At 38.2% G+C, this 26,779-nt stretch overlaps 1 protein-coding gene across 1 annotated transcript in view; it reads right to left on the reverse strand.

Annotated features, from left to right (window-relative positions):
* The window catches only part of sema6b (semaphorin 6B), a 172,679-nt gene that overhangs the window by 81,985 nt on the left and 63,915 nt on the right, over positions 1-26,779 (reverse strand). The window contains exons 2-3 of the mRNA XM_005795735.2: positions 11,061-11,188; positions 7,721-7,835 (exon numbers count right to left, since the gene is read on the reverse strand). Coding sequence (XP_005795792.1) covers positions 7,721-7,835; positions 11,061-11,169 — 224 coding nt within the window. The 5' untranslated portion in view covers positions 11,170-11,188. The remainder of the gene's footprint in view (positions 1-7,720; positions 7,836-11,060; positions 11,189-26,779) is intronic.

Here is a 26,779-nt window from a genome sequence, read left to right on the forward strand (position 1 = left end):
GCTGAGTTCGTCAGTACAGCATTATCCACGGTTTCAAAGGCACAGGGCTACATTAAGCAGACCATCAAACGTTCCTGTCTATGCAAGAGTAGAAAATGGATATTATTGCAAGCTCAGTATCTTAGTGTTTTTGGAATAATTCCAAACCACACATTTAATACAAACTCACAGCATGATGTCCCCCCGCTACCGCTGTGTATCCTTTTTCAGCCACTGTACAAGTCTGTGTTGTGAAGATGATGATTGCAATGTGACAAATTGTTAAAAGGTTAAGGTGTTATTTCTGAAACTAATGTGCATAAAAACTTAGAAGGAGAATATTTATAAGTTCTGCAGAATTTTGCACAACTGCAAAGCACAGAAATCAGCAACATTTATTTATTAAATCAAATTTATCAGACAGACCTTCAGATCAGAGCTCTATGGTCTTCCACTTGTCTGCGATCATATGAGAAATTATACCAGACTAAGTTGCAAAGTCTCATTTTTCGTCTCTCAACTTTTCCCTCTGATCATTAAACTTAACTCACTGCCTTGAATTTTCTGCTCAGCCTCCCAATTCAGACTTATCAGTCATACTGAAAAGCCTGTAATTGAATTAATGAATGATTTAATCAAGTGGTTACACTGAGGCTTTCACACCCTCACATGCTGCCCACACATAGCCTAAAATCCTAACACCATGAATAAATTCACAAAACTCCAAATGCCGCTTTATTGCACTTTTAATCCCTAGCTAATTGTATGGCAACCTTGGATGTTCCTGTGAAAAATGCCGACCAAACAAGAGTTATGCTGGGCAGATAACAGCCGTCGTTTGCATATTGATTAAGCCCTTCGTATCTGTTGGGATGGATCTGAAGTGTGGGCTTCAGCTGAGCACAGGCCGAGCTCCGAATGGCCTTATCTGTAAATCTCCAATAGCCATGTTAGTGCTGCGGTATCGATCCCGTTTCTCATCCAGCGCTGTCTCTCATCTGTGCTGCATGTTTGCTCTTGCTTTCACCTTTCCTCAGACAGACGGAGAGGTTATCTTTGTGTACTACATATGTGAATCCTGTTAAAACTGAGAGCGAACATCAAGAGTTATGTGTGGATTTACACCGGATTTAATTAAATGAGAAAACTTTAGGAGTTTCTATTGAGTCTGCAGGTGCCATCATTCTCCTGAATAATTTATCTTTATTTCCTGTTCTGTTAGAAGATTACCACCCTTAGTCAGCCTTGCAGAGCTCAGGGGTAAAGATGTGTTGGCTCAGTGAACCCCCTGCTTAACAGGTCAAAGTCTCAAAATGGTGTAGAGCCGAGAGTCGGGGCTAATCTCTCCAAGGCTGCCTCAGCATTGCATCTGAATAAATACAGTGAATGGAGCTCAGTAAAACCATGCAGCCGTTGTGGTTTGAAAATGTTAAAAATATTAAGTTAAAGACTGAACCAAGAAACATTTTGTGATCTGTGAAGTAGTCAATGGAAGTGTGAAAAATCACATGTGTCAATCTACAAAAAATAATATTCTTCTAAACTGCAAGGCATATTTGTTTTCATAGCAGAATCACCCTCAGACAGCTCTTCTAGTCTTTTCCACGCTGTCTGAACAATACAAATGACTCACAAACTCTGGGTCTGGTTAAATAATAGAATTGAATGGGGAAAAAAATAAACTCCTCTTATCTTTATTAAATTATTTTTCCTTTAAACTTATTTTAAAACGCCATGTAATTATTATGAAAATTAGTGGGGACAAATTTGTAAGGGAATGAAAGGCAAGAAAATCACAGAAACGATAATCTGACCAATTAACTTAACTGTGATGCGAGTTTTTGCCCCTATAACAACATTTGATTAAAATGAAAGTATGTTTCTAAAAGAGCAAAAATTCACTACATTACGTGAGCAGGGATTCAAATGGCTCACCTAAGTTGTTTGGTAATTGAATCTCAATTAGAAAGACTGTGTGAGCATTTGTTTAAAAGACATCTTAGAAATAAATTGTAGTAGAGAGTAATCTCCCTTTTCAAGAAAGTAACTCAGTGTCTCCTGGCCAAAAGGACTTTATAGAACATGCCCTGAAACTCCTTGTTTTAGTCTTTAAGAAAATTAAACCAGTCCTACCTAGATTAACTATACTGCAGGATAATTTCTTAAGGCCCTCTTGTTGAACCATTGAGTATTTATGTATTTGGAGGCTATTAACCAGATGTTTAGTTAAGCCCAGGTAGGACGTGCTTTCCCTCTTGGAAGAGCCCCTGGCTCCTCTCATTCTCATTAGCTCAGTTTGGTCTAAGATTTTACACCAAGTTTCATATTTCACTCTGTCAGACCTTGTTTTTGTATTCATAACATGCGTGTCCCCATTACCTGCCTCACATTATTAATGGCCTCAACCCCTCCGACCTCGGTATTAGAAAGTCAACATTTGCTCCAGATAAACTGTCAGCATTTCCTAAATTTTTACTTGACCACCTCATGAACCTTCTTCTTTTAGCTCAGCCACACAGCAGCAGAGCTGAGGTCAAGACCTCTAAAGCCTCACATTTTTCTTTTTTGGCTCTCCTGTCTTTAGTAGCTGCTGCACTGAAGTTCAGTGTGTGAGCTGCAGAAATACTTTCTAGTACACTGGAGAAGAAGTCACTCTAATGAATAGAACAAGGATGGATTGAATCTGTGTTAGACCGACTAACAGTGTTGTGTTTAAAATTGAAGATAAAAATCATTCAATTTTAGGTCTTGAATTGTTTGTTAGACAGAATCTTGTATTCTGCGAAGCTATCAACAACAATAAAAACTAATTTAAAAAAGCACCAAAACACAATACATACAGTACATTCACAACAATACATAAAGGGTTAGGTGATGTTTGAGGACAACCATACTCCAATCCTTCCTTTAGTATTACGACTTTTTTCAATTGTCTTTACCTTCTTGATGATGAAGGAACTAAAAAAGAAAATAAGTATTGCTGATGTCAGCGTAGCTGTATTTGCAGTCTTTAAAGACTATGCTATTGAAAAACTTTCATTTATAGAATTTTATTAAAATAATCCTGAGTTTCAGCACTGATTGTGATGCCAAACCTGAAAGAACACAAAACATCCATGTTGCTAAAATTCAACACTATAAAATGTGGGCGTCCTCACATCACCTGTGTGAGTCTGTCTTTCAAACACACTACTGTCTGCATTAGAAGTCTAGTCTGTCAGCGCCGTCAGACGGGCAGCTGGGACCTCCTGGCTTTCCAGTGTTTATACCAACCAAGTTTCATTGTAGCCGTCTGCCATGAAGCATTTGACCTGACTGTGACCAGAGCAGGACCCCTGTTGACATCTGAGGTCAACGTCTGTGGGCTAATGACTGACCTCCAACCTGGAAGTGAGACAGCAGTTCAAGCAGACTCACACACAGTTAAAGTCATTGCACAACTGGAACAGTAGTTGACTTTGTCCTTTTATATTGTCAAATATAAACACTTTTAAAGTGGCTAATATTTGCATGGATTAGCCTTTCGGATCTGAGTGAGAGCTGGAGCCCACAGCATCCACAGCTGCTCATCTTTACAGCAATGAAACAGGGCTTAACGCAGCAAGGTGCTTACTCCCACCTGGCAGCAGGCAAATACATAGTTTAATTTCATTTAGGAAGGCTGGAAATAGAGCAGGGAGGGGTAGCTTCTCTCAGCAGGTGCTTACAGCAGGGATTTAGCTCCGCTTGCAGTCTCAGGAGCAGCTATGCTAACAGTGACAGGACTCAGGGATGATTGGGGCGTCTTATCAGGCTGTGCTCTCTGTGGGAGCTTTTGGCAGCTATACCCTGCCACTACAGATACTTATATATGCATTATACATTTTAACACTCTGTTGCCGTCTTGGCATACACACACATTCACACATGTATCTGTTTCTTTCAAGCTTAAATTAAAAAAATGAATAGGTCACGGTTTTCTCTCTCTTTCTTGGTATCTCCATACCTGTAGAATAACAAAATGACTCAAAGCAAGCCTGCTTAAAAACATCAAGTAGGCAAAAACATCTCAAAAAGTATTACATCATCTACTAATACAAAGATATGCTAGAAGAGATGACAAGTAAAGTTAACATCTGTCAGTTTGAAGGGGGTTATAGAGAAACCTCTAAGGTTTCAGGACTCCAGTGAACCACATTAAGTGAAATTACATTTCTCAGGGTTGATGACCACCAAGAGCCAACAAAAAGCTCATCCTGAACAACATCTGATGCACCGCAGTCCTCACTTCGCTCAGTTAAGGTCAGAGGTCATGACGGAACAGTGAGAAAGAGGGTGGGCAAAAAAGCTTCCATGTGGGAGCCCCAAAACCACTTCTGACCAGAAAGAACAAATAAAATCTACAAACAAACAAAAGACGACACCTTAATAATCCGCAAAATGTTTCAAAAGTATTCTGTGGACTAAACAAACAAAAGCAATGATGCTTTGCTGCTTAGGACCTGGATAACTTGCTGTTATTGGTGGAATCATGAATCCTTGAAGAACGTCTTGTCATCAGTTTGTGACCTTAAGTTTATGTGCATCCGCAGGACTTGCACATAAATGCAGCAGAACAATGATTTGCAGCAAATCCTGCAACAAATGGCTACAAAAAAGAAGAGTTGGATTAACTCAGTAAAAGTCTGTACTTAAATCAGATTGAGATGCCTTGGTGTGACCTTTAACAGCCTCTTCATGACTAAACATCGACAAATGTGGCTAAATTAAGTGACCAAATGGAAAAAAAAAAGAACAAATCCGTAACCAGGTATTTTTTTAAAAACTACTATACCTTTGCCCTCTTGCCTCATATTAATTGCTGCTGAGGCAGTAGAGTATTTTACTATCATGAGCTTGGTAGAAACATTGATATCCCATTACCTGCTTAGTAAAAAATTTTACTGCTGTAAATCAAAGTGAACATTTTGCAACAGGGTTCATGGTTCTGGTTATATTTTAGCACAGAGCTTCAGACAGTAGTAGCTTTGGCTGCCTCAGACAGTTTTATTAGCAGTCTGTTTAAAAACATGCGTGTGTTAGCTCATGGGCCGTCTCAGTGCAGACAGAATGGCTGCAACCATGTTACATAGTTTGATAAATTTACTACCACGTCCCAGGAGTGAGGTGGGACCAGCTGGGGGCAGGGGACCGGGTCATTTCCTCAACCACAGCGTCTCTTTATTTTTGGAAAACACCAACTTCTTTTTCTTGATCAGGAAAAGTAGATCGTGGTTTGAATTATAATACCATTTATCCAGTCAAATTTAGTCCAGCTGATGCTTGTTTTCTCAGATGTTGAAGATGTACTGTTGACATTTAAACTACAATGAGCTGTTTGTCCTTTGCCTTCAGTCTTGACCACCATGGCGGCGGTTTGCTCAAGATCAGCACATTCCACAGACTTATACACATGTGGAGAACATCATTCCACTGAGACAAAACAAGAACATACTTGACCTCCCATTTGTTGGTCAAAGAAAAGGTGCACCCGGACTGGCCCAGATTTTTTGTAAATGAGGAGTGGCATTTGCGATTTGAGACACATGTCCTTTCGAAAAGGACCGCACTCATTATTCTGGATAGGCTACGACAGATTATGAGACGTGTGAAAGGTTAGTTGGCTCCTAACACCTATTTTAACATTTAAAGGCTGCAAGGTTTCTATTACTGTGAGGATGTGAGAGGAGTCTGACAACAGCTGTGACTTTAAGAACCGTGTCACTAAGGAATGGTTAGCGACCATTACCTTTCTTTATTGGGGATTAAATCAGTGCAGTTTTACATATTGCTCAAATGCAGAACCTAAGCCTGTCTGACTATTCCTACTTACAGTCGTTCGCATTGCACCACTATGTTTTTGCTTAACATTGCCTGAGTTTTCCTTTTAGTCTAACTTACTGTGTTTCTGCAGGATCACTGGTCACTGAGAATAACATACTTGGGGTGAGGAAAAGATGACAACTGGAGGTAAAATACAGCCCTTTAGAATCCTGCATGTTTGTCACACCTCGTCACTGCCTGACAAGGTGGGAGGAACATAAGTCTCCTGGCTCAGCAGGGTTGAAACCTCATGCATATGGGCTTCCACAAGCTGTGTGACTGTAGAAAAATAATGGTTTTGCCTTCTCACATCAGATTGACCAAGATGCTGTGCAGAGGTGGATCTAAGGGTAAGATTTAACAGTTCATAAAGCTTTCACATAAATGCTAACACTGCAGTTTGCTTAAGTGTTTGGGTAATCCAATAACATTTAATGACTGTGAGGAATAAAATACCAATAAATGAGGTATTGATACTTGACATACCTGCTGAAAAATTTAATCACGGCACGAAACTGAACATTTGAGTTACATCTTCTTTAACATCTACATGCCTTTGAACCTTTTCACAGTTTTTTGTTGCTAAAACAACAAATTTTGATGTACGCTACTGGATTTTAACGTAGCAGGAGCAACACAGAGCAGCACATAAGTGGGAAATTGGTGGAAAATGATTAATGGTTTTAATAAACAGTCTTACATGTGTAGAGCGCTTTGCGTTTGAAACCAACTTTAACAATCCCCATAAATAAAATCCGGTTCAATCAAGTTCTTTCACAAAATAAGATAAATAAAACTTTACCTGTGCATAACTTAATCTTAGAGTAAATACAGCTGTTCTTTGAAGGCCTAAGAAGTTTTGATTTGGAGAAACTTATGTGCAGTCAGATGTCAGAGATATTTTAGACTTGAACTGATGAAACATTTCAGAACACTTGCAGTCACACACTCAAGACAGTAGTGAAAACAGGAAACGTAAGAAGAGGGGGGGGAAAAAGCAAAACTCAAAGAGTAAAGCCTTGTGAAAATAAACAACTCAGCAGTGCAGAATGTAATGCACATATTCTGCCACATAAAAAGCCATTGTGTTCATCCGGACAAAGGATGCTTTCATATTTTGTCAGCAAAAAGTTAGTCATACACTCAAAACTGCCTTTACAGAAGAACGTCAAAAATAGAGAACTTTTTAAAGGCACTCTGTGCTGCCATGTAGACTCCTTCCATATGCATAAGTGTGGCAGAAAACCTCAACTGAACATAACCCTGAACACAAATGCCCATGGTGAAAGTTGGTGGTGGCAGAATCATACTGTGGGAATACTTTTTCTTCACATGGGAAGAGAAGCTAGTCAGAGTTTATAAGAGAATAGATGGAGCAAAAAAGCCATCCCCCAAAAAATCTTGCAAAAGGTATTGGCAGAGGTTCTGGCATAATAATGACCCTTAAATGTCAAAAACATCGCCAGAGCTTCAAAGGAATGATTCAGATCAAACTGCCACAGTTTTCTGAATTTTAAATTGTAAAACTAATTTGAAACTTTGTGTAATCTTTTCCTGTACAATCACATAATATCCCAATAGCATGAATAGAAATTTGGAAATGTAACACAGTGGAAATGCAACACAGTTTAACATGAGTAGAAGGTTTACCAAGTCACTGTGTTGTATGTCAAAGGTCCCACAAATTTCACAAGTATAACCGTAAAATAGAGTTGGTTATTGGATACATAGAACTGTGTGTGTGTGTGTGCGTGTGCGTGTGTGTGTGTGTGTGTGTGTGTGCGTGCGTGCGTGCGTGCGTGCGTGCGTGCGTGCGTGCGTGCGTGCGTGCGTGTGTGTGTGTGTGTGTGTGTGTGTGCGTGTGTGTGTGCGTGCGTGTGTGTGTTGGCATTTCTTGTACCTGGCACCAATGTAGAGAGTCCGGTTGACCTGGATGATCCTTTGGATGTGCAGAGGCTCTTGTCTGAGCCACGTTTGGTGCGGTCGACCCAGAAACACGGGGTATCTTCTTACCACTATTGGTCAACAACAGGGAGAAACACATAATTGATTTTAAAGTAACATTCAGTTTTGCCAATGAAAACTGAACAATAAAAGGCTTGGCTTGAAAGTTCAGCATTTCTAAGAAATATTCATCATAAAATGGAACATTGCGTCTTTCCATTTACTGGCTTGGGCAGGTGATTCATTTTAGAGGAATGGTTCATTTACTCCAAGATTCAGTTTTTTATTCCATGTTTTGTTGAATGGTGATTGAGAAAGGAATGTGCAAACATCAACATCTTCTGTATTTTAGAGGACACTGTATTCTTTGTGTTGAGGGGAAAAATTACTTTGTAGTGAGATGAAGGAAGAAAAGATACAAAATGTCAGAGAATAAGGGAGCTATTTTTAAATAGGTTGGATTGCAGTTAAGAATCTGTACAGCTATGTGCATTGACCTTCACCTTAGATGCAGAGAGAAAGTTTGCATCTGACATCCTTTCATCATCTCTCTGCTCTACCGTCATTACTTTTTTATATCCCCCTCTACACTCAGCTGATCTCTCTTGATCTTTTTAACCTTTCTACTTCATCCTTTTTCTTAGAGTGTTTACCAAAATTTCTTATCACAAAGATGGGTATCACTTGCTGATACAAAATGTTTCCATTTCTATATTTATGCATAAACTGTATGCCTAGATATAACTTAATATGCACTGAAGGCCATTGTTGAGCAAAACAAACCCGTATGATGTTTTTAAGACTGTGAACTCACCTAGATGTCATGAAAACAGTTTACTGAATTTAAAACCTGAAAATGAATCTGAATTGAAAATGAAGAGAATTGAAGTCACTTTGACTGGACTGGTTGTTGGTGCCAGATGTCATGGTCTGAATATTTCACAAATTGCTGATCTGATGGGATATTTCACACACAAACATCTCTCTGTTTAGCAGAGAATGGAACAAAGGGAGAAAATAGCCAGATGTGAAAAGAGAATTGGAAGACTGGCTTGTGTTGATAGAAAGGCAACAGTAGCTCAAGTGACCATTTGTTACAACTATGGATGGATATCACCATTAAACACCTTAGACCTTGAAGCAGATGTGTTACGACATCAGGAGACAATAACGAGTGCTGCTCGTTTCAACTAGCAGGAAACTCTGGCTACATTTTGCACAAGATCACCAAAACTGGACAATAACAGATTGTAAAAATGTTGCCTGATCTCAATATCAGCTGCGACACTCAGCTGGAATGGCTGGAATTTGAATTTGTCATACACAGCATTAAGCCATGAATCTATCTATTGTTCAGTAGCAATAGTTTGGGTGGTGTAATAGAGTGGGGGATATTTTAGCACACTTTTGACTCCTCAGTACCAAGTACCTTTAAAACACAACAGCCTACCTCAGAATATTTTGCAGACCAAATATCGATCACCTGATGGCTGCTTCCAGCAGGAAAGCGCACCAAGTCAAAATGCTCAATTAATCTCAAACTGATTTATTGAACCGGACAATAAGTTCATAGTGCTCAAGTAGCCTCCACAGTCATCAGATCTCATTGCAACACAGCACCTTAGCAATAGAGGACCAGGAGCTTCACACCATGGATGTGCAGTTAACAAATCTGCAGTGGCTTAGTGATACTAGCATGTACAGCATGACAGCAAAGGTGATAAATACTAAAAAAAAAAAAAAACGTAATTTTGGAACCAAAATAGTGTCCAACCTGGTACAACCAGGATGTAGCTTATGAGGCAGAATAACCATGAATGAATACATCATTCCTAACCATGATAACGGTATATTTCCACTTGCACAAGACAAACCCTTATGTATTTCTAATACTTACATTGCTTCATTAGATCAAGATTAGGAGGTATAACTTTGGGAAACATAAAAGATGTGTAAGACTGCAATCTCTCATTGCGCAACATGCTGCAACCTGTAACCAGCACATGTAGCTATAGTTCTTGATCAAAAGGTTTCCATGTAAAAGCGAGTGACTTTTTTTGCTGAAGATTACAAATGATGTATAATCTCACATGTTACTTATATTACGTAATATGTTTCTGTGCAAAACCTTAAAAAGTACATTATCTCTCATGTGAAACTGAGAAGCAGCTGTACATGTGCTTCTGATTACAATCAAAAGGAAAATAGTTTCTACAACATCTTTGTTAGAAACTGCTATAGCATATATTTTTCTATCATTATGTTTCATTTTGTACTGTTTTATGCAAGATATAGGACGACATGTACCAAGGTTAAAAATAAGTCCAAGAACCTTAAAAAATAAACAAAAAGTAGATTTCGCTGTTTGGAAGTATTTATTAAAGAAAAAAGAAACACAGACCTTTATAGTTTTGGCAGGTAACCATCCTTATAAATGCAACACTATCTGAGCAGAAAGCTTGGCCTTTTAATCACCTAATATCAAAATGTGTTATCCTGGTGTTGCAAAGATAGGTAGACTTAAGCAAAAGAGACTATCACAAAACAACAATAAACAAATGTTTTCTTGTAACTTTCATAAGCAATGTATGTTATTCTAGCAGCATTGCTAAAAATTTGATTTTTAGCAAATTTTGCCTTTCTGTTTCAGATAAATTGCAACGTGGTCATGGTGTGCAGTTTGGTTCCAAATCTGTAAGTTAATAGTGTATTTTCTTTTTCTCTCTTTTGTAGACAATGTATGTTTCTCTTTGACTGTTTTATTCAGACTTGAGCTGTTGATGAAAGCCGCCCACTATAATTCAGCTGATCCAGTGTGGAGCTCAGTAGCCTGACAATGTTTGCTCTGTATTGATGCTTGGGAAGGGTCTGGACTTGGTTGGGAAGCCATCAGTCACCATTATCGAACTATAATCAATCAAAGTCTGGTCAGAGCTGGAGACTGCCACGCTGCCGTGGAGACGCAGAGTCTGAGCGCTGAAGGAGCTGCGTCTCCTGAGGATCTACGCATGTTGGTGAGGGGAAGCTATGAATCTGAGAACCCCTTCTTACACGCATGGTCTCAATCCTGAACGTGGCCCCAAATCTCCTGACCTGGACAGCAGTCAACACCCTTCGTGTGAGAGCTTCTGTGACCTGCATGACCTACACCACGAACGTTCTTGGTACCCCTACCCCCCTCTATTCATCACCATGCGTGTTTGGCTGCAGTCCAGAGCTTCCCACTTTGTGTCTTGTGAGAGAGTGCACACAAGGGAATAAGAGTCTACAAGACAGAAAAGCCAGGAGGTCATTACCTTCAGTGGGGATGAAGTTCAGGGGTCCGGGTTCCTCTGGGAATGCCAGGCTGGCTGTTCGGAGGATCCAACACATCAGGAACAAGGAGTGAGAGATCCCTGCCGCCATCGCAACACAACTGCGGATTCTGGGAACAAATAAGAAAATAAATTAAATAAATGAGTAAAACACAACACTGAGCTACAACACAATCAGGCTAATTCTCCGTACTGACGTTTCTTTTTTTTTGTACCCCCAAAGCTCCTCTATCTCCATGCTGAGATGTGCAGGGAGATAAGTGGCCACTCCAACTCAGGGATTAAGACATCCTCTGTAGTGGAACTAGTCTAGTCAGCTCTGAATGCAGCCTGATCACTGTGGCATCGAACATCATACCAATATGACACATCTTTGAGTAAGACACATGAGAGCAGAGGAGTGGCTAAAGATCTCGGGTGAGACGGGGAGGGAGAGAGAGATATGCCATTTACATGGATGAAACCAAATCTCCAAAGGAGCAGAGTGAGTGAAGCGCTCCAGACGTCAGGCATTATCTAGGATATGAAAGCGACTGAGAAGAGGTGGTTTACTTAAATTAAATGCCTTCCAGCGACACAAAACACCCCTCTGTCAGAGTGGCTTAAACTGATGGTGGTTTTTTATTTTTTTTTATCAAGCAGCACTGAGGTACATATAGGTTCTGCGATGTAATTCATGTGGAAATACAAATGATGCCTAAATGAAGCTACCATCCACCATCAATCTAGAAAATAACTCCTGAGCTCTGCCTCTTGGAGAAAAGCTTCTGGGATTGCTACTGACTTGAGCCACAAACCTCAAAGGATATAAAGTGGCTGACCACAGCCTCTACATCCTGATACTGCAATTTTGCTTCAAAAGCACATGTGTGACTCAAAGTGTTTCCAAAAGGCACTTTGTCAAGCTGTTACTGACTCATCTTTAAGAACGTGTCAGGTCTATCATCCACTGCAGGCATCACATTGTGTTTTCACTTAAACTGCACACACAGTAATTTGAAGAATCCTGAAAATGAGCACTCCTCCTCTCATCGAGTAATAAGATTTAAAAGTCTCCATTCCAACCACTGGAAACACAAAACATTTCTTACAGTCGTGCACAATTGCAACATCTCACAATTTGAATAGCCAAAGCTGAATTTCTTTATGCAAAATGCAGAGGCATTTCACTGTGGTCACAGATGTGCATTTTGTGAATTTATGCAAATTACTGAACAGTGGATAACTTGGAGAGTTGCTGAACGCAAGGGGTGTAATCAGCTTATGAAAAGGTTTACATTAAAAGGTAAAATCATGATGATTTTCAAAATATTTAGACAATTCCAGATGAAACTTTGCCACTGACAATAAGTTCTGTTTCTCTTACTTCTATCCTAATCCTTAATTTGTCCTATTTTTCTCTCAAGCCAATTACTGAGGAGATCACTAAGGTCTCACTAACTTTACTGGTCATTCATGGAAATAATTATTCTCATCATTTTTTCTTTTTTTTTGCTAAGAAAATTAAAAATTAGAATTTGTTAGGCCATAGATCCAATCAAAATGTAGAATAAAGAATAGGTACTTCTGCCACAGGCTGTAAAGTAATGTGGTGTTTTGTTTTTTTTCTTTTACACCATCTATTGTTTATTTGGGTGAAAAGTTTACATTATTTTCTTAATGATATAATCTCAGAACAATACAATAGTAATTTTACCAAGCAAAAAGATGAAAAAGAAAAATCATGTTCATGTTAATATTTTTGTTTGTTACATTAGATTTTAAGTTAAGTTAATGCTGGCAGGCCCCATGTTTGCATGCAGCACTGGATGGTGAAAGTAGGCTCTCGCTTGAATTAATGGCACAGTCAGAAATGTGGAGTCTTTTTCCAGAGACGTGTTAAAAGTATTTTATTTGGTCTATTCAGTTATGGAAACACAAGTAGAACAAAAATGACTGAATAGAGAAAAAAAAATGCATTAGTGGTTATCAAATCTGTAGGTCACGATCAATGGACCCCAGCAGCTGTAAGATAGAAAGCCTGCAACGATGAAAGCATCTGCAAGGTCACTGAACAGTGCTAGCACATTCTTTCGCATAACAAATATACAAGCAGCGGCTGCTTCATTTTTTTTGCCCTGCTGCAGAATTCCAGCTAGAGTCACAAACTCACAGCCATAAAAGAAAAAATAATTACATCTTGCCTGGCTTTAAGATTTCCATTTGTAACAGAGGCAAAGGGATTTAGACCAAACATCATCCTATGCTGGCTACTTCAAGTAGGTTTTAGGTGGCAACAGACAATTGTTGTGACTCCTAAAGCAATCTGTGCTGACTATAAAATGATGCAGCTTTGTTTGTTGCTTTTCCTTTGGTTTGTCTTAATTCCCAGCAATGATCCCTATTAGTTACTGTTTGTGGATGGTCAAAGAAAGATGTAATAAGGAATGATATTGGCTGGAAAAGTCAAATACTTCAGAGTTTCATATATGACACCAGCTGTTCTTTATTTTCCATTACTTTTTGCTTGTCGTTTTCCATTAGTTTCATTCATTGTTTTGTTAAATGCAATTTTCTGGCTAAATAATTTAATGGCTATAGTGAATTGTAGGTTCAGAGCACAATCAAATTAAAGGTTTATATTGAAAAATATGTTTATTTTTCAATCTGAACAATCAAATGACAAACAAATTATGCTTTTGAAGTTACCTTGATGTTACAAACAGCTTGCATAGATAATTGCTTAGATGGCTTTAAGTATCTCCACGCATCTGGTTTGTCAGATAAGCCATTAATAGCATCCATATTTGAAAAATGTTTTTCTGACCTTTTTTAACACTAAAATCCTCTAACACACCATTTCCAGCTTATTAGCGAAACATACAGAGTTGTCCTAGTCAATGGAAAAAAAGGCATTGCTGATAAAAATATCTTAGTTTATCAAAAATTCAGTAAATTAAGTTTTTATTTCTACTAAATCAGTTCAAGAATACTTTGTACATCCATAATATCTCTTTTCAAGACGTTCTACAGAAGCACCATAGAGAGCATTCTGACCAGCTGCCTCTCTGTGGGGTGTGGAGGCTGCAGCGCCTCCGACTGGAAGAACGTGAGGAGAGTGGTGCGGACAGCAGAGAGGATCATCGGGGCCCCCCTTCCCTCCATTCAGGACATTTCATCCCAGCGCTGCGTGTCCCGAGGCCGAAACATCATCAGTGACCCATCACACCCCCACCATGGACTGTTTTCCCTGCTGCCCTCTGGAAAGAGGTTCCGCAGCATCCAGTGCAGGTCCACTAGGTTCCGAAACGGCTTTTTCCCACTTGCCATCAGACTGCTGAACTGGACTGCACTCAAAAAACTGGTCTCCACTTCATACCTTGCACATATACAGAGCTAAATAACTTCTATTTTACTGTCATTCCTGCACTTTATATTTATATTTACATTTACATTTTATATTGTATTTTATTTTATTCTGGAGTAACCTCATAACATTGGAACCTCAAACATTGTTCTGAGCCATATGCAATGAAACTTCGTTCTGTATACACCCTGTGCATGCAAAATGACGATAAAGTCAGTCTAAGTCTAAGTCTAAGTCTTTAATGATTCACCAGTAACAGAATGAATAAAACTACTAAATAAAAAGCATTAGAAGAAGAAATGTACGGGTTATGATGAATACAACATCAACTTTTTTTTAAAACTCGCTTCTTTAAAAAAGCAAGATTGTCCTGTTTGAACAATCTATATTTTTTACTTACTTTAACTGCAAGACTCAATCCTAGCAATGTTCCTTCTTTTATCTAAGTAAAGACTATAAAAGCTTTCTCCACTGAAATGTGCTTTCCATCTGAGGTCATTTTTTAAGTTTCTTTCTCAAATGCTCTCAGTCTTCCCCGAAGGATACAAACAGCCATTGTGCAGCCCATCTCTTTAATGGAGTCACAGACATAACCTTATCAAGACACATAATCTTTATGGGACATTTCTCAAATTCCCTGGACTGACACCAGAATAAAAGTGGGAGGCATGCTAATTACTCAACACCCACAAGCAAAATTACAGGAGGTGAAGGTTAAAGAGTCACACTGAGAAGAAAGAAAGTCATTGGCTTGAAAGTGATAGATTTGGAGAGAGATAAGTGAGACTGAATAAGACACACACAAAGAGAAGATGAGGAGTCAGAGAGATAGTATATCCAATCAGAGAATCTTTTGTTTCACCTATTAAAAATGTATGACTAAATGTCAGGCAGTATGCATTCGATTTGTATAATTAGACACCCTGGGCTATAGGATTTCGCCGGCCAGCAGAATAAGTAGATACACAAGTCATAAACCAAATGCAGGAGGGAGATATTTAGTGTGCATGTGTAAAACTGTAATTATCACAAACAGCACCAGCCAAGTCTCTTCAGAGGCATCTATGTGAGGTAAAAGCTGTACTTCAGCATACTAACACTGGTCACAGCACATTGCGGCTCCAATTTAACATTTGAAGTAAAACTCTTAATTGAACACCTGGGTGTCACAAACCTCTGTGTTCAAACTATAAATGTCAACATGGTTTTTTTGTTGTTGTTGTTCATATGGAAGTTGGCACACAATATGAGCTTCAAGGACATGGAAAATATCAGCAGAAAAACGACGCTGTCTGAGGTAAATGCACAGTTGGAGCAACTGAGGAGGGATTTTGTTTTCAGAGCTTTAACATGCATAGTCAGGGAAGGTCTTCATTTATAAGACTTGCCAGGTTGCCAAGTTACTGCTAGATGTTATTAAAATAAATCGCAAACAACTGTTTGTCGAGCATAACTTGAGCTACAATATAAAAATGAGAATCTTGAACCAGCAGGAGCACAAGATGCCACAATAGGAATGTGATCCTCCCTATACCAAGGAGTATTTAATATTTAGCATTTGCCAAAACCAATTCTTAATTCTACATCTGCAATATTTATTACAGATATTCACACACAACACATCGTAAGTCACCAATGCTTTGATCCCTTTTTACCTTACTGCTGCCCCTTGAAGCCTTTTCTGCTTAGCGTTTTCCTCAAAGTGCCTCATTTTAGGCTTAGTTAGCCAGAGGAACACATTGCTTATGGAGCTCTTTCGCTACCACCTTGATAAATACCAACTTATTTAGTTTACATTGTTTAGTTTGAACTATTTCAATTAGAAAATGCAAGGAACACTTTCTGAAATGTTCCGTAGTGATATAATGTAAACATCTGATACCATTACAGGTTTTGATGTAAAACTATAGCCTCTGGGGGACAGGGGTTAGCAGGGCAACTCCCGTTCCTGGGAACCAATGTTCTGCATGTTTTAGATTGTCCTTTGATTTAACACACCTGAATCAAATCGATGGTAATTAGGAGATAGAACATTACATACATTACATACTGTAATTCAGCTATTTATTTAACTATTTTAGGAAAGGGAAATACCTAAAACATGCAGGACTGGAACTGACACACCTGCAACAACCAAGATCAGAGGTTTATTACAGTCAGCTACTTAAAAAAAATAAATCAATCAAGGCGGCAGCGATCAGGACCCCAAACTAATACTTAGATTTGAAACAGGACATCCCCGCTCAAAGGACAAACAAGGACCAGTTATGTTTTTCAATTTAGTTCAGTATAAAATTGAAAATATCTTGGTATTTAAGCCAGTTGTGACCCCTAGTTGTTAGAGATCATTAAGTACCACTAAGTGAAATTCTTCCTCATTCCTGCTGATTTACATTACAAATTAGCTGAAAAATCTATAATGTCTACTCTATTAAGTAAAACCTCAATGAAAACACAGTCAAGTCAGGTTAAAGCACACAGCTATATTGGATGAATGGAAATAATTGGATTGAAGAATGTCTCCGGTGTTAAATTAGATGCTGCTTACAGACGGTGACCCTGTATTTCACAGGTCTTGGTGCTTTGCATGAAAAAAGAACACACCATTATCAAATGAAAACACTGATAAGCTCTGAAATGTTTTTGTTACTTATTACAGTTGCCATGGTGTCTCCTGCTTTCTCTTCTCGTTCAGTCTTTTTTAAAATTTCAGCACCATCTCGTTATGCAGCGGTTTGGCTCTGACTGTGCCTTAACCCTCAGCCTTGATGATGTATTTTTGTAACACCGCTGTGAGGGACTTGCAGGAGAAAGAGGGAAAAAAAAAAAGAAAAATTGGACTAAAATGGGGGTTTAAAGAAAGCCAAGATTATGCATGTCCTAGATATAGGAGCCTGGTAATGAAATGCAGCCAAATTAATGGGGGGAAATGTAGGGTGGTGTAGGTTGGAAAATTTTTGATTAAAATATTTAACAAGATGGTTTCAACTATTATGCAAAGGTATCAGAATGCAATAGTGCATAATATAATCCTTTTTCACACTTGCCGCCTTGCTTCAGAAAGCCTGTGCAGAAGAAATATGAATGTAAACATCCTCCATTTCCAATCAAATCCGTTTATCACTATTCTACAGTGCAAAGTGTTTTTTTTCCCTTCTGTTCACAGGAAATAAAAGTCTGCTATTTCTTCTGTGGATTTCATATCTATTACAACTGGCTTCATCAAGGTTAACATATGCTTCATAATAACAATAACTCACAGGAACAAAAAAAATGGTGCACTGTTAAAGGAGACAACCCACAAATTGAACTCCAATTCTGCACTTAACCTCATAAATGAACTTGCTTGAGCTTCCGGTCTTTAAGTCTTGTGATAGGTTTGTCTGGCAGAAAATTGTGAAAGCCTTACCAGCTGCAGAAGTCTATTATTTCAGTGAAAAATCTCTGAGGAAAAAGTTGTACGCGTTATATGTTTGGCACAAATGCTAGCAAGTCAGAACAATGCGTCTCGTATTTAGTGGATGAAGAGACAGATATTTTGATCCCTTTTTACCAAAAAAGGTATACCAAAAACATAAACTGAGAGCAAACCAAAAGTGATATTCATTAAGAACAGAATTAAGAGAGCTCAAAATAAATTGTCACTGCTGTAGGATGATGAAATGGCAGTGTGTCACCACATATTAGCAATCCTACTTTGATAAGACGATAATTAAGTGAAGCTTTCCTGGGCTTACAACTTCTTGCACTTCCAAGCAGATGATTTGCATAATTAGTGCAGGTTTGAAGTTTTTACAACTTCACTCATTCTTTGGTTTCTATGAATTTTGCAAAGATCTGAGTGGAAACATTCTCAAAGAGATCTATGCTCCAAGTCTCTCATTTTATTTAATGCTTTAAGGCAGTTTGTAATTTCGCTAGTAAAAATGGTTGATGCTGTATAAAAATCTTGCTTTTATTAGAAGTCAGAACCCAACAAGGGAAGAGAACTTGGTTGAAAAACAGCAGCTTTTTTGTGACTCCAACAGAGCGTAGTACAGCACAACAGCTTATTTTTTATTATTTTCCCCAAATGAAACTCATGCTGCTCCCTAAAGCAGAAACAACCTGATATTCTCCTGGAAGCTGAATGCCTCACCTACAAAGCTAATCAGATACAAACATTCTCCACTGTGCACCAATATTTAGCACTTTAGATAAGCTCCACACATCTTGGCTAATAACTTCTAATTTTAAATCACATACACAAAACTGTCCACAATCCATGGATGTTCCTGTATCAGAAAGGCAGTCATGCATGACTCCATTTTGAAAAGGTTTTTGCTACATTGTAAAACCTTGTTATGATGTGTCCTTTTTCAGATTCTTTCTAGAATTTCATAGATATTTACCTGTTGTACCAAGAAGAAAGTGACACAAAGTTTGTTACTATTCAAGATGAAAAACTATTTAGACATAGTTCTAATGTACAAAATTTATGAAATATTCACTGTACAGGGCAGAAATAACTTTCTGATGATTTTTATGGAAAAAAGTAGTTTCACTTTTATGTAAAGATTCGGCTCAAAAGCTTCATACTCGATATGAAAATATACAAAACTAGATAAACCCTCATCAGTCTAAAAAAGGCTGTTTATTAAAATGTATATTCACTTAACTTGAACATTTAACAGACCGACTCTATAATTAAGCGTGATGTTCATAATTTAACACTTTTATCTCACCCTGGTAGTAATGCAATTAGATCGCACACAGTTTTTCCAAAATCTAAAAACTGCATTGTCCTCCCATCTACGTACTATATTATACTTCATACCAATGCCAATAGTTGCAATACGTTTAAAAAAAAAGCTTTGACCTTGGAGCTTGAAGTTTATATCTTGGATAGTTCTGATCATCGGGGTGTATTCTGAGAATTGCTTGACAAATAGTTTATTTTGTTATTGAACTGTGGTCATGTGCTGCCCCATATAGTCATTTTGATAGCTTTTCTCCTAGTGAGATCTACCTCCTTGGAATTGCATTAATTTCTGTAACAGGTTTAATCAAAGTATATGCTCAGCAATCAGCGCAGCAGTTTTGATTCATTCATGAACAACCCGACTCTTAGAGCCGAAGAACGAGAAGCGTAAGACAATCAGAGGAGAAGGTCAAGATTTTGACCTTTATCTGATGTCTATGACTCAATGCAATCTTCCAGGTTTCCTTAGATAGAAACTTTTTAAGCTACTTTGAATAATTAACTGAGCTTATCGTACTGTTTGACAACTAGGATTGATCGAAAGGTATGCATAGTTTAGTTGAAAACATTTCCTGTGAAGTGCCTAGAGATGATTGTTGTGAATTGGCTCCATTAAATACACTTCATTGAAATTGAGTTGAGTTGATGTATTTGCTGCATCTGTTTTGGTTCTGTTGACTAAAAGTTTGGTTCGAATGTTAAGTAACATAATGAAATGTGATTATGGTTCATAAAAAAGAGAATTAAACCAGCAGGTACAATGCCTGACAAGGGGAGATAGGACCCCTATCTCAACTTCAAGTCTAGCTCACCTTAAAAAGTCATGCTCTGTGGATAATTAAAAATATATTGAACTGAGGTCAAGACAGACAAGGCATATTACTGTTTAGCAACTTTTATTACAACAACAAAAAAAACCCCAATAAACTACAGCTCCCAGCAGGCAAGGGAGTGGGAGACACTGATGACCTTCAGGCTTTTGAACATGAAACTGTGCAGGAACACGAGGAAGGATGTTATGTGAGCATTTTTATGATTGTTCCACTTTCTCCATGTGGACCAAAAGACAGCTCATAGATTTCCAGCAGACTGGGCTAATCATCTTATTAGCGAGACGGGAGAGGCTGCTTTATGGACTGAGTAAAATCAATGACAGGTGAAAGCCCAATGCTCCTCGGATCTCCTTCATTCGGCAATGACACAAGAAACTGCAGGGAGAAGATGATGAACGGGGATAAAAAAAGTGTGAAAAATAGCCTGGGAACAGGGATTTAGGACGTAGAATTAAACAAACACCACCACAAAAGATCGGGGGGCGAGAAAAGTGAAGGCGGACACAACACAAGGAGAAATAAAGTGTAATCAAAGTGAAATATGAGAAGCCAGCTATCCAAACAGAGAGAAGGAGTCACAGCGGAAATACAGAGGGGAAAGCCAAAATATGTGTGGAATGAGAGAGACGGAAAGGCAAAGACTCAGAAGAGGAAGAGTTTGGAGCCAAGAGGACTCGTGTGCTGCCAGATTTATCTGCACCAGGAGCCAAGAGCAGACTAGCAGCAAGAACCTTCAAGCTCATCACTCGCCTGGTATGCAGCTTATCCAACGTGTACTCCTTGTGTAGTCAGTGATTGTATATTTAAATAATTGCTGGGGTAAATCAAAAACTTCCTGCCGCAGGAAAGGTATCACAATCTTTATCCGTGGAAATAAATCTCAATGATATTGTTGATGTTATTGTCTTCCAGAATGATGTTGCCAATGAATCAACTTTATAAATCTGTTCATTTTTGCATATATTAAAACTTCAATACAAAGATTTGAACATCTTAGTTTAATGCATCACCCCCAAGTTTTTCAAGCTCAGTTTTTCAATCCAAGCGTTTTCAGTTTTACTTTAAAAAGAGCACATCTCTGCTTTGATTAATGGACAAAACTGGTAGAAATCTAATACCGCCTGACATCAGCTCTCTGTTCACCGAGGACAATAAAGGAAGAAATCGAGGAGGCCTTTATTTTACTCTATTTTCAGACGTTAAGTGAACTCTTACTGGGCCATGTTGGTAATGCTTGCACTTAGAAAGGCCTCCGTGAAATTCTTGCATGAGAAATAACAGCATGGAGCAAGAAAGACTGGCAATCACATTGACAGATGACTTAAATTACATTGTTATGACTGTTAAAGGAATGAGTGGTTTGAAATCTACTATATATGATTTGTTCTTTTTTTTTTTACCCTCAGACAGGCTTTAATAACAAAACATTTGTTTTGTTCTTGAGGCTGCGTGCTGTAGAAGAGTGAGGCCTCCAGGAAAAATGGTCCTAAAAAGCCCTATGATTAATCAAGAAAGTCATCAAAGCTCTTCTCTATAAGCATTTCATCACAGAACACATGTACACTATATATATGTATGTATACAGATGTCATATTCATGATGACTGTGCTATCCCTGTATGCAACATCAGCATAGCAAAGAGCTACTTGGGCTGAAATAAATATCAATATAATTATTTAATTGTATTGAGCATCTCTATGCCTGTAATATATTTGGTGATGTCTCTTGTTTAATGCAGCAAAAAATGTTTCAGGAAGGCAGTCAGAAGGGAATCATTCTTCTCCACTGTCACCAGATGCTTGGTCCGGATGAAGGACTGCTGCAACGGCAACGACTTTATGCAATTGGCTCACCCTTCCTTGGATAAATAACTCTTTACGAATTGGCATAAGATGATCAACTCAATTTGAGTGTAATATATTACAAAGAGGACAGGGTTGGCTTTTATCTAATTGGACATGAATCTCACAGAGTGACTGGGTTTTATTGGTTTCATCGGAAAGATCTGGGTTGAATTGGAGCCAGATTTGACTCTGCATAACTAGATATGAATTGAGCCTATGCCATGTTTTGAATGGGTGATATGTACCCATACACTGAGTAGGAATGAATACAAAAATCAGAAAAACAATCTGCTGCAAAATAGCAACTGTTTAGGAGATTTAAAGCAATAGTTATTCCATGTGAATGTTTGGGCTTTTCTGTATTTAACTGGAGAAAATATTATTTCTTGTATCAATGGAATAAATTACATAAAAAGCATATTTGTCTTGCAATGTAAACCAGTGCAAGCAAACATTTCTTCTGGGCATTGTGTCTTCACTTAAGTTAAACCATAATCGTCTCCCTCCATCTCTCTCAGGGCCAAGTGTAAAAAAAAAAAAAAAAAAAAAAGCACCTAGGAATTCCCTCCACCGCCAAGTTATGAACACACAATTTCATCCCTTTTGCCTGGCACTTGAGTGACCCGAGGTCTGTTTACTAGAAATTTACATCAGCATAAAATCCTGGAGCCTTAGTAACATCACACATATTTAAAGTGAGAGACAGCGTGTGAGGGGAGCGAGCAGGAAGGAGAGAGGGAGAAGGAGGAGTGGATGGTAAATGAAGGATGAAGAGTGACCTTTTTGCACAGAATGCTTATTTTCCCATGCATGGAGAAATAGCAAAGACGCACTTTGTGAGAAAGATGTTCAACCTCGGTAACAAAACAGAAATTCATCTCTTTTCCCCATTTTGCTGTTATTAAATCCTGAGACTCTCTACCACATCATTACTTTCTGAGTACTGCTGATAGGGTCTTTGTGTATATTGTTCACTGGACTTTGATTTCTGGGCTTTGTTCTTTGTCTCATTATTTTTGGGTACAGCTGAGTTTCAATCATGACATGTCTCAGTTAGGAGTAGCTTGTCTTTATATTCAGTGTGCCTCAGTTTGTTCCTTCATTTTTATGTTGTCTTTGTAGTTTTTTTTTTCTTCTTCAATTTGTGTAGAGGTAACAGTGGTGGGAGTTTTATATCAAGGTTTTATGCCCGAAACTTCTACAATTTTAAGCACTTACAATTATTGTATTTGCACTGTATTGCAGTTTTTTACAGAAACCTGAGTTGTTCAGTGCACAACTAATAGTTGTCTTGTGAACCAAGGGGTACGTTTGAAATGAACTGTAAGAGTAGGGATTAAAGGATGGAGCTGGTATAAGACAATCTCTTTCATCACAAATGCAGATAAGGTCCCTTGAAGATGTGAAAAGAAGGCTGATACCAGAGTGCTAGATTAAAGAGTGCTAATGTAACACTTGTGATAGCTTATTGTTGATTGAATATATTTGAGAATTGCCAAAGCTCTATGTGAAATTGTGTCCCTGTTATTAACCTTCACACTCCTCCAAAATTGCAGCAGCAAGGACAAAAAGAGGAAGAAGACTCTAGTCACAATCCGAAAGAGCCAGAACAAAGACACAATAGTACTGTCTGACAATATATGCATGTTAATTATGGGTCTGAGTTTCAGGAAGGCTCTTTGAAAAGCCTACACCTTTTTATCGTCAGAGTTGTCTTGTTCCACTTTAATGTTTTAATAATCCACATACCTTTCCTTATCAGGAATTCTGACTGTGTTGAACCGTTTCCATGCAGTCCTAAATTTAAATGAACTTTACTAGGAGGAATGTAAGACTGCAGGTATCCAGGTCAGTCGGATTTTAAAGGCGAGTATTATTTATTTTCCAAGCACATAGTGGCATTTTATAACTATAACAAAATTAAGTAACTATGTGCCCTTAAAGCTGGTTTGAAAATCCTGCATGTATCAAAAACTAAACAAAATTTGACTTAGACGTATCCGACACCTTAAAATTGGTCTCCGTTTTGTTAAAAACCTACAGCTTCAGCACATTATCACAGTGATTCTCCATCATCGCTGATGCTGTAAGAAATTGTTCTTGGGAGAGTTGTAGATTATATAACAAGCTCTGCAGATGTTAGTGTGTGCTAGCCATCTCCCTTATAAAAGTTTTAAATGCCTGATTGGGTCGGAATTAATATCCAAGAGGGAATAGGAAAATTATTGTACTCTATAAAAACTGTGGCCAAACTCAACGTGCAGCAAAAACTGGTCGTTTGACACATAATACAAACTAGCTTTGAGATTATGGGTATAATAAATCTTTTCCATCTCTGTGTCAGCACTTTGCTCACTCTTTTGATAAAACAGTATTGTGAGATGTGGTGGTTGAGCGCTGTTAGAGAACACGTCAATTTTGAAGTATTCATTCATTTTGACTGCAATGAAGTTATATTTGTGTCAAATACAGGAAATTTATGTATTCCTACATATTGCCCGTCCATTCTCAGCATTGTGAAGATTATTTTTTAAAACATCATTGCATCTTGCCAGCTACATGCTTCGTCATGATATATTTAGTTCCCTAAAGTAACTGGAGCATTTTGAGACTTGAGAACACGTCCGTCTTCTTTTGCTGTGTGTTAAATATCTTAACAGGGGAACTTGGGACTTAATGAGAGAATGGCTTTGATCATCAAAACAATTCTTGAAACGAGCAGAAACATCATGTTACATCTCAACAGCAGAGATAGTTGTGACCTTTGACTTCCCTCCAGTTTACAGCAGCCATTAGTGGGACAGAGATCAGGGCAGAGTCCATAAATCATACTCAAACCATCTTTGTAGGAGGAACCAAGTTACACTGCACTAAAAATGAAAAGAACACACACTCCAAGACTGACAGGAGGCTAAAAGCTACTCCATTCATCAGTGGCCAGAGGCTCCATAAAGTCCGTGAGGGGAAAACACACAGGGCGATAATCCTTAGCATGGTTATAAATAATATAGAAACCCTGCTAATGGCAATAAGAGGTTCTGGAGCATAACAGGACCCCTCTTGATGTGATTATTCAGCTAGATGTTCCCTGAGGACAACAAGCATTATCCTGAATAAATACTCAGAGGTAACTTAATAGGTCAATATGTTCCCGTCCAGAGACTGTTTGACCTTTTTGGTTGCAAATCAAGAGGAGAGGCGAATTTATTATAATAGCAACAGGTGGCTACCAGAGGAGGTGTAGGAGTTGGGTGGCAGACAGAAACAGAACATTTTGTGGAGGAAGGAGGACAATGTAAGATGAAAACAATCTGCAGACAGTGCCGGGATGAGTTGTGCTCATTAGTACAATGTGTTGGAGTTTTTGGTAATAGCTTTATGAAAAGCAATTTGCTACGTGCAGAATACTACAGAGACATAAACAAAGGTTTCACATCTGACAAAGGATGAGTGCAATGCTTTCTAACTGGGTTCTTGTGATTCCTTAAAGTTGTGTTTTCTTTGTAGAATAGCTGCTGGTTCTCTCTTTTTAATGAACCAGTGAGATGCAAGCTGCAGACCGTAAAACTCTTTTGAATAGTCCGATTATGAGGTTAAGTATAAATGGTAAAGCACAGAGGACCTGGAAGATGCTTTAAGTTACCAATCCAATGTTCTCATTTAAGAAGTCCTTGATCTGTAAGCAACTTCAGTCACTTGGATCCAAGTACTCCACCTCCTAAGCTGCAACACTGACTTCACAGATTTCTCAGCTAATTTAAGTCCCTGTTGAGAAGTTGTGGGTGCTCCTTTGTTGTATAAGTCAGCATCCTGTAGCAGTGTGATAATTACAGAAACAACTATCTTTCTTTGAAAAAGACAGAGCACAACAATTTTCTGTGTGTGTTAAACAGGTCTGGGCTTTGATAACATTGTAGACAGCAAATTAATCCCCGGTGCCATATTGCCTAATAATTGTGCAGGCTCTGTAACTTTAGATAATGCACTTTATGTGACAGGAGAATAAAAAGTAACCGCCAAAGCAATTCTGTTTAAGAATAGCAGGAGGTTAAGAAATTCAGGCTTAACAGACAGAGATGTGTTTTGTGTTCAACTAAACTGGTTCGGGCACCATTGGTGATGCAACCAGTTTTCCGTGTTTTCATCGCAGGAACAATTTTGAATCCAAACCATCAGAAAAACCACATAAACCCCACAAAAATGTTTATTATTTTTGACATATTCTGTTTAGAATGCTCTAGTCTTGCACAGTCTTTTTACTTGAGGAAACCTTATTGAAAGATTCCCTCAAGTAAAAATTTAAATGCATGCATAGAAAATTTCAGTTGCTTAGGGTTTCCAAATGTGAGCATTTTAGATTTATTTACCTATTTTAAACTGTATTATTTATAATTCACTGAATTACTTCATGATACTAAATGAGCCTATGTGACTTTTTTCAATTTAGTCTTTTGTTTTCCAGAGACTGTTGAAGAACAATAAATTGGTTGTTTACATTTGGATGAATGATTTGATAATGGGAGGGTTTAACAACTAAGGTACTGTGAAAAATAATTTTCAACTGAATTTATAGTTGTTCCAATATTTTTTTCAAAACTTACATGTAACTGTTTAAAATATTCAGGATTTTAATCATGACCAAAATATATTTTTTCCATAATAGAGCCATTCTGCCAGCTCTGGTTCTGGGACATGACAACAAAGTTTTAACCTCTTAGGTTGGCTTCTCTTTTAATCTGTCTGTTTCAGGACAAAAGGAAGCATAACAACTTTTAGTTTCTTGGAATAATAATAATAAAAAAAAAGTCAGATTAGCAGTGGAACAACATAGGATCAGTCATGCAGCTTCCTGCTGTTTGTGACCCATCACTGAATTTAAACCAATCAATAGGGTCACACAGAGCTGTAGTCACAGCCAATATTTTCAGCTGAATCCA

The sequence above is a fragment of the Xiphophorus maculatus genome, chromosome 9, assembly GCF_002775205.1.
Source record: "Xiphophorus maculatus strain JP 163 A chromosome 9, X_maculatus-5.0-male, whole genome shotgun sequence".
NCBI classification, from domain to species: Eukaryota; Metazoa; Chordata; class Actinopteri; order Cyprinodontiformes; family Poeciliidae; genus Xiphophorus; species Xiphophorus maculatus.